Here is a 9,620-nt window from a genome sequence, read left to right as displayed (position 1 = left end):
GTCTCAACAGAGAGGAGACTCATGTGCCCTCCTAAGTGCCACGTGTGCACTTGTAACGATGCAGGTTTGACAGGAACTGTCAAGTTAAGTCTGAACAGAGAGGAGACTCATGTGCCTTCCTAAGTGCCACGTGTGCACTTGTAATGATGCAGGTTTGACAGGAACTGTCAAGTTAAGTCTGAACAGAGAGGAGACTCATGTGCCTTCCTAAGTGCCACGTGTGCACTTGTAATGATGCAGGTTTGGCAGGAACTGTCAAGTTAAGTCTGAACAGAGAGGAGACTCATCTGCCTTCCTAACTCCGAACAGTTGCTTTCACATTGCGATTCGGACTACCCGACATCCGGATTAGCGAGGGTTCACTATATTCGTAAAGCTTTTGATGAAAATCGCTCCACTGATTTGGAGTTTTCTAGCTCCCTCATGGGTTCTGCCAAAGTTGCGCCCCCCTCACACACACAACTCGGAGCCACTTGTTAAGTGTGTCCTTGGAAAACATAAGCAGACGATAAAACCCTGGCCAACAAACATACAGATCTGACTGTTTGCTCTGAGAACTTAACTGCGAATATTTGCACAACAAATTTAAGGAAATTATATCGTACAAATATTTTGGAACGACGGTTACAAATCAAACTTACATTCATGAAGAAATTAAGAGGAGTTGAATTAGGGAAATGCTTGCTACCGTTCAGCCCAGAACCTTTCGTCTTCCCGTCTCCTGTCTAAATACATAAAAGATTAAAACATAAAGAAAATTTAATTGTACCTGTTGTGTTGTATGGGTGTGAAACTTGGTTTATTTCACATGAAGAAGAGAACACATACTGAGGGTGCTGCGGAGAAGTGACAGGATACTGGAGAAAAAGATATAATGAGGAGCTTCATAACTTTTGTTCCTCACCATAAATAATTAGGATAATAACAAACAGGAGATGGGGTGGGCCACGTGACACACCTGGAAGAGAAGACAGATGCACAGAACATTCTAATAGGGAATCCTGAAGGAAAGAGGCCACCTGGAAGATCTAGGTGTAGATGGGTGGACAATGAGAAAATTAATGTTAAAGGAATTGGTCAGGGAGGACATGAATCGCAAAGCGCAGAGATAAGGGATCCCATGGCACAGCTCAGAATAGAGGGGCCGAAGATATCAAAATGTCCTATTGGGATGTGGGGGTTTGGACTGGATTCAGCTGGCTCATGTGAGAGACCAGTAGTGAGCTTTTGTGAGCACCGTAACAAAACTTCGGGTTCCACAATACGTTTGAAATTTAGTAACTCTGTCAGCAAATATTAGCTTCACAAGGATAAAACTAGGAACGAAAGACAAGGAAACTGACCTCATAGCAAGCAGTTTGAGCTATCGCTCGCAGCACCACCAACAGGGAATAATCATAACTAGGGGACCCATAGAGGGAATCCCCAACATACAGACTGAGAAAATGATACTGTTCTGTCTGGCCAANCGGGAGTGAGGAGGCGGTCTTGGGGGCGCGGGGGGGGGGGCGGCGGGGGGGGGGGGGGGGGGGGGGGGACGGTGATAATTTCTATGGGGCAATGGCGGAATGATGATTAGATGGGGAAACGTGGAAGATATACAGAATAGAACGTGTTCCACTGTCACTTCGTACACCTGGAATCTTGTATGAAGTGACGTGGCACTGAACCTGAGGCTTCGCGGTAAGAAGCCACCTCCCTGACCTGTGACGCAGCCCTTTCAAGCGAACCCATTCACGGTTCTCCAATCCGAATTTACGATGCAGGACAACCCTCTGTGGGGATCGGCCTTTTCTCAGAAATGACTACCAAGCAACCGCATGCTGGGCAGTACATCGTCGTTGGCCACTACCGTTTCTTTCTCAGGCCCTTCACCTTTACCATACATCATCCTCTCAATCCTCCCATTCCATTCGATGCTAAATATCATCTGTAGTTCATATAGTGTCGTTAAACAATCAATCGACTACCGCAGAACAAGTGTCATGCAATACGCGGCCTTGAAGTACATCGCGATAGCTTTTCTGAAGACACCGTCTTTACGTCTAAAACTGTACATAACAATATGGCGACCGCGCGAAATGTATATTGTAGTGTGTACAGCCGTTGGTATGCAATTACCTGTGACAGGAAAATAAACAACTGTGTTCTGCTACCCGTTTCTAGGCAACGAATACGCACGCAACAATAAAGTCACTGTTGGAAACGGCGTTTTCTACTCGGTCCGTGCAAAGGGGTAATAAAGAAGATAACTGGGGCGACCAAGTCAGTTGAGAGTTGAGTTCTGCAAGGAAGGCTGAGAAGAGATTACGCTTTGATTAAGTGGACAGTTCGGTTGTGGAGTGTTAACCAGCGGGCAACGACATGATCACAAAAGCTGAAGAATCTCCATTGTTGAGAGCTGTTACCAAGCAACGACTAGTGAAGACTCTGCAGGCTGGAGAAGACTTAGCGTGTAGGTAAAAGGTGAAAAAGTAAAGCTATCCCTGTAACAGACCGTGAAGGCTCATAGGGTTGTGACATGTCGAGGCTCCCACATTTTCTAGAAAATCGGCTCACAGATGGCGGTAAGGTTGTCAGCCTTTAGCGCCGGTCATCCTTTATCCCCAAGGAAGATTCCTGGTACTCATTTCTGTTTGAGGCTGAGTCGACCCCAGGGCCATAATGCGGCTGGAAGGATTAGGACAACTGAAAAAATCCACCTCATTGGAACGCGAATACGTGACCTTCCGGCTTATAGCATAGTGCCTAAACCACTCCACCGCGTGCCCCCAGACTTAGCGTGGAGTGATTTGTAAAGTGCGGAAATCAGCGAGTGTTATGGTTATTTACAGTTACGACCTGTCAGTGGCCAATAATCTATTCCTCAATCCAAAACCCGGTCTATAGTCACACTCACACATACACGTGACAATATTTCTAGCCTTCCATTCTCATGAGATGGATATCGGAGAGCTCAGTCGGTATAGTAACTAGTTTAAGGATTGAGAGACCGGGTTCGATTCCCAGGAGGAGCAGGAATCTCTCCACCACAGACACAAGATTGGCTGTGAGACCTACACACCCACTGGGTAACTGGGATAAGCCCGAATGTGAAACTAACCCCTCACCTCCATCCAGAACAGTTGTTAAAAATGTGTGGAGGCATACTTCCTTTTCCCCATACGCCTTCAGGAAGTGGTGTTTAATCTTTACCTTTACCCTGAGGAGGAAATGCTGCAGTATGCTAGTGACGTAATGGGCAGTGCAAATGAAGATGTTGAAGGGGCAGCGTGCAACTGGGCCACCCAGTAACTAGTCGCATGCCATTCGTGGTCATGTCCACAAACACACAGCAAATGGCTCGTCAGTGCCAAGCACCGCTAATAATGGTAACACTCCACGCATTATAATTCTCAACACCAGGTCCGGACAGCTTCACGCTCCGGCCGCTTTAGGAACCAGGAAAGTGTCATTCGTGTGGAGGTCGCACATTCTTGAACCTGTCAGGAGACGAACCCTTGGTCCGCGTCTGGCTTCTCCCCCATTTACACGTAAACATAACAAGGTGGGCCTAGCCAGCTCAAGCCACTCCCTCTCTGTCTCAAAGTTGCACGACTGTCACGACTCCGTATTAATTTGTAAGGTTATGCAGCACCGAATGGGATACTTTACGATAATAGTCAATGATGAAGCGGGAGGAATCTGGAAGGAAACGATCGTGGCCTACTTTAAAGCCGTCCTACACTCCCGACATTCACCGATAGCAACTGCGGAAAATCACAAAACCTCAATCAAGATTGTCGTTCTGCGGTCAGGATTCAAGATGAAGGCAATTAGTTATTTTGCTGTAGCAAGAGCACTACAGTGTCCACCTCGCGCGTGCTACGTGTCCAGACCATCAGAACATCCTTGGCCTTATTATTCTGGGGCCCAAGGCGCTCGGAAGTCCGGTAAATTTGTCTCTTTGTGTTGGCAACGCTTACACACCGACCTGGCTCAAAATCTAATTCACATGACAACATTTAGTTCAGGTTAAGTGGGCCATCTTACATCATAGTCAAATAAGTGGGTCAGTGGTTCAAAGGGTAAACAGCGGGATTTTATCTGCGTGCGCAGACAGCACTGATAAGCGCTTGCTTCAAGTTTTATTTTCTTTCCAGCTTTAAATCACCACAAAAATTTTTACGCGATAAAGCAGACGAATTGTCGTCGTCGCCGTCGTCGTTGTTGTTGTTCTTCTTCTCCTTCGTTTTCTTCTTCTGGCAAGAATTAATTCCCTGCAAATTATAAACTTTCTATACGAAATTTCTTCCACATCCACCCACACAGATGAAGGCCTCGCGTGTTTTTCCGTCCTTCCTAAGAGTTCTAATGAACGCGATTTTTAAAAGCCTCGCGTGCCCTCCCACTTAGCCGATGTGTGATAATGAGTGTCAACTGTCACCTGTGTGCACAGTGGCAGGGGTGCCAACACAACCAACACAAATTCTCCTGGAAAGCACAGAATCTGTGTGCGACTTCCTTGCGAGCAATGTGCTTCCAGTGTATGCGAATTTTTGGTTACAGAATATCGCAGTAAGAGACCCTTCAGAAGGTAAAGATAAAGTTGTCCTTGTGCTCAAATAAGCTCCACACCACGAAGACATACAGGAGAGTGGAGGCGTAGCTCCACGTATTCCTAACGTCAACACTATGTGCACGGTGAGTGCCTCATGCCTCTGGAGCAGGAATAGCCTCAGGTACCCATCAGACAGGAGGCTGCGCGGACCCCTGGGCCGGTCTACACGCTGTGGAGGATTACTGACCATAACTAGAAGCAAACCTCGATTCTCCGATCGTCCAGCCGTAGCCTAGGTCCTATACTGACCCAGCTACCCAAGCTCCTGGGGTACCTGGACGTTCTCCCTATGCTATGGAGACGTACTAAGGAATGGGGGGATAGTTCCAGCATTCTCGGCCTCGGGACTAGATGGACATGGGCACCTTCAGGCCCCGGTCGCTTTACCCCGCGTAAATCGCTGGACATGAGGTTTCGTGGACCCCACGTAAGGTCCGTACACTAAGAAGAAAATCGAACCTCGGCCGTCCAGCCCGTCGCTATACAGTCTCAGCTACCCCGGGTCTTAAAAGCGGAACATCAAAACAGAAACTTGCTGATTCAGGAGGAAACTAAGAGGAGACTGAACTCGGGTAACGCTAGCTACCATTCAGTGCAGAACATTTTGTCTTCTCGTCTGCTGTCTAGAAACATAAAAATTAGAATATACAAAACTATAATTTTGCCTGTGGTTCTGTATGGGTGTGAAACTTGGTCTCTGACATTAAGGGAGGAACATAGACTGAGGGTGTTTGAGAACAGGGGGTTAAGGAAAATATGTGGACCGAAGAGGGATGAAGTGACAGGAAGTTGGAGAAAACTGCATAATGAGGAGCTTCATAACTTGTACTCTTCTCCAAGTATAATTAGAATGATCAAGTCAAGGAGGATGAGATGGACAGGTCATGTAGCACGAATGGGGGAAGAGGAATGAATGCATATAGGATATTGGTGGGAAAGGCAGAAGGAAAGAGACCACTAGGATGACGAAGACGTAAGTGAGTGGACAATGTTAAAATGGATCTTAGAGAGACAGAATGGGATTGTGTGGATTGGATTGATGTGCCTCTGGATAGGGATCAGTGGAGGGCTCTTGTGAACACGGTGAGGAACCTTCAGGTTCCATAAAATGCTGGGAGGTTCTTGAGTAGCTGCAGAATTGGCGGCTCCTCAAGAAGGGCTCAGCTCCATGAGTGAGCTAGAACAGGAACTTTATTCACGTGGCTCGGGACATATGGGCTGTTGTGAAGAAGGTAATGAACCTTCGGATTTCTGCAACATACACGTACGTGCGACTGTCTGCTGGAAAGAGTTCGGTGACAATTCGTTCACAACAGGCAGCTGTGCAAACGGGAAGTGTCTCTCGGCACATCGCACCGTACAGCGGGCAAAGCAGTTTGACTGGTGAATGATGAATTGGAAGGGATGTGGAAGGAATCGGCTGTGATTATCTTGCAGTATCATCTCGGGATTTGTATGGAATGACTGAGGAAGACCACCGAGAACTTCGGTGAGCGCACTCGATGTCCCAGCCGAGATTAGACACCGTGACCTCCGAGACACAAGACAGGAGCGGGACCCTCTGAACAGCGACGTCCTAGCGTCTCGTCACGTTCAGTACCAGTGTAACGGGGGGGGGGTCAGAAAATTTGCTGGCAAACCTATGTTTAAGCCGCTTAAGGCTACTTAAACTGACTGGCCTGTAATTTATTCGGGATAGAAGAATAATTTAAAAAAATATGATTAATATTCCAGAAAATTTTCCCCTATTTCGATATTTTTCGAAAATGCGGGGGGTGGGGGTGCAAGATGCCAGACTTGCCAGCTTTTGACCCCGACGGATGTAATTCCACGTTATGCTGTGCATTCATCCTAGGTATTAATAAAATGGTTGGGTCGGTCGGGCACCTCCCATTTTGTCGCGATGCGGGATCAGCAGGGCCCCTGCATTACAGCCACAGCAGCTTCACGGCACCTGGCAGGCCTGTCCTCAGTTTCGCGCAGTTACGAGTGCTCCATGCTTCGATTCACTTTTACTGTCTCGCAGGCCGAAACGGTATTGTGACAGCGGAAGAAATCGTTGCTGACATTTTCACTGATTCAGACGTTTTGAGGTCGCATGGATAAAAACAAAAAGTAGTTTCTGCAATGCAACCTCTCTCTCTCTCTCTCTCTGTGTGCGGTTGAAAGAGTTTTATTCACAGACAGAATTTGGCGGTTTTTTCTGTCGTGGGTCGGTGGTGCTCACTGTTTATGTCCATTTCAGCTCCAAAAGCATGGGTCCCAAATAAAACTGCATAGCTGCTATCTTCTGGAAGATAACGATAAGCGCAAAAGGGTCAAAATGTGATATATCGATTTTGTTGAAACTGGCTTTACCGGTCGGACTGAATTTGTTCTTGTTCGGTATTCGGTAACAGAAAACGTTCTAGGGCGCAATTTCGTTTTCAAAGTATGTATCGCATAATGGCCGCGCCATAGCTCAAGCGGTTAGTCGCTGGCTTCATTCATTCAAGTACTGTCTCGTCATCAGCATGCAGGGCAAAATCATAAAATAAAGATAGCTAACAGATGCTTTGAAAACGTGTTTGAGAACGACAGCGGCCCCTGACATTCCATTGGACAGGAACCAGACCACAATCGAGATTCCTCTGCATTGTAAAGTCGACTGAAAATACTTCAAATATTTCAAGAACGGCGTCTTCCGGGATGTGGCACCGTGTACACCTTGTGTGAAGCGACGTTTCGGAGCAATGTACCGCCTCCATCTTCAGGGTAGAAACATCCGCGAGCGAGGAACCAGCGTGAGAAGGTGGCTGCAGACTGAGCCTACTTTGAAGATGGAGTCGATACGTTCTTCCGAAACGTCGGTTTACACAAGATCTACACGGCACCACATCCAAGAAGACGGCATTCTTCATGGTCACCGTCGTAAAAACCTCAAATCTTCCAGAAATATTTGCTTCCGCTCCGATGTTCCACTGTTATCAAAACATGAAGTTCAACATGGCATTGAGAACTTGACCTTCTAGAGGGCACGTTCACCCCAGGTCGTCGATAATCGGAGATAAAATTAGAACACAAAAACTACGATCTTACCTGAGGTTCTTCCTCCTTAACTGCAATTGGCTCGACCTTGACCTATTGCAGCGGAGGAAGGACCTTGAGCCGGCAGATCGGTTGCACATCGCGCCTACCAACAGCTGATGCATCCACATGAAAGTTGAAATTAAAACCAGAACTATAATATTAAATTATTTCAACTTACGAATACAGAAGAACATGTACAGAGAATGCAAACACAGCCATCATGTCGCAATTTTACGATACACCAACGGAGTAGCATTTGCTTTGGCCCATTAAACAAATAACTTCCAACGGGGGAGTAAAATTTTGCAAATATAAATATCACGTCTGATCTTACAAGCCGACATCAGCAAACAAAGAATTACGTGGCTTACCAAAGTATGCTGATATCCGAGTTCATTTTGCTGCTGGAGGTTCTGAAGTCTCTGTGACATCTTGCTTGATGCACAAAATGATGGCAATAGACACAACAATCACACAGCGGTCACCGTACAACCTGATCCGACACAAACACCATAGCGGCCAGTTAACAACTGAGAATCGAAGCGTCGACTGACATCCGCCACGCGCCTGCCACCTGTTGGCAATTTACTGCCACTACTGAATTGTAATTGTATCAATGAGCTGTAGGCGTCACATGCGATAAGCGGTGTAGTGATATGCGGAAAGAAAAGTTCGTTTCCTGCATTTGAAACTGCTGCAGATAGCGACACTGTCTCTTATCCAAGTAGAATAGAAGCGGAACATTCAGGACCAAAGAAAATTTATTGACCTAGGAGAAAGTTGCGGGTGGAGGTGGGTACAAAAGCAATATCTTTGTGATCATCTTCTCGTAATACCGGGAGGTAACTAAGGCATGGGAATATAATATCTGAGGGAAGGAAAGGATATGATTTGTATCGAATGAATACAGCGTAACACGCTTAGAAGACTAAGCTGGGAGAACAATATTGAAATGCAAATTAAGGAAACGCTATACGTTTAATGACGATGGATGTAATAAAGTTTGTTGGACGTGATAATTTGATTACATTTTTAAAGACACTCAGGTGTAACTTGACATAAAACCAAACGTTTCTTGCGGTGTGGATTTAATTGAAATGACTGAAGACTAGGTAAAATTAATGAATGTTTATTAATATACAAAGCGATTAAGGCCTTTGAACTAATATTTATGTTTTATTATAGAGGCGCGCAATTCCAGGGCGACCCGTGAACGTGTTATTAAGCCGTCCAAAGGCCGCGCCATGGCTCACGCGGTTAATCGCTGGCTTCCCACCGCGGCGGCCCGGGTTCGATTTGGGATTTGTGGTGGACAAAGTGGCGTTGGGGCAGGTTTTCTCCGAGTACTTCGGTTCCCCTGCCAATCTTCATTCCACAAATTGCTCCACAATCACCCTCACCTATCATCTGGGGTTTGTACAATAGGGCAGAAGTGTCCGTAGTGACCCCACTAGCAATAAAAAGAAGCCGTCTGAACGTAAGTTTGTAAGTACAGTTCTGGCTGACCTCCTCGCCGAGGCAGATCCCGACAGCGGCAATATTCGTGATATTACTTTCTGGAGCATGGTGAACACAGCTGCCACCTGAGAAGCCTCCACAACAGTCAGCCTTAACAGAGCATTTCACGAAACCCAGTCCCATTCCATTAAACTGAGATGTAGCGACAGTCCGACAGTCCCTTCTTGGGACGCCCTCAGCGCTCGAGATGTTTTCCTTGTATCGAGAAGAATGCGATGTTGAACTCAATTTCTGTGAGCGCCCTTCCGGATTCCGATGGGCAGGAAAGTCATCACCATAGCAACAGGCCATTAATCTTCTGATGTATATGGGCCCACAGCAACTTTACAACGTGTAGGCGGACCGCGAAGTGAGGTTTCGCATTTCTACATTTTCAATAATTTCAGCGGAAACACGCCTATGGCTGGCTCGTCACATAACCAGAGACTTCTTC

The 9,620-nt window shown here is 46.5% G+C and overlaps 1 protein-coding gene across 1 annotated transcript in view; it reads right to left on the bottom strand.

The window, feature by feature from the left end:
* Positions 1 to 8,227, bottom strand: part of LOC111861453 (chloride channel protein 2) — an 82,733-nt gene extending 74,506 nt beyond the window's left edge. The window contains exon 1 of the mRNA XM_023846053.2: positions 8,041 to 8,227. Within this exon, the coding sequence (XP_023701821.1) occupies positions 8,041 to 8,100 (60 nt within the window). The 5' untranslated portion in view covers positions 8,101 to 8,227. The remainder of the gene's footprint in view (positions 1 to 8,040) is intronic.
* Positions 8,228 to 9,620: the final 1,393 nt, after the last annotated feature.

Source organism: Cryptotermes secundus, unplaced genomic scaffold (genome assembly GCF_002891405.2).
Source record: "Cryptotermes secundus unplaced genomic scaffold, Csec_1.0 scaffold693, whole genome shotgun sequence".
In the NCBI taxonomy this organism is placed as follows: domain Eukaryota; kingdom Metazoa; phylum Arthropoda; class Insecta; order Blattodea; family Kalotermitidae; genus Cryptotermes; species Cryptotermes secundus.
The sequence above is the reverse complement of the archived record's forward strand: the minus strand, read 5'-3'. Positions and strand labels throughout refer to the sequence as shown.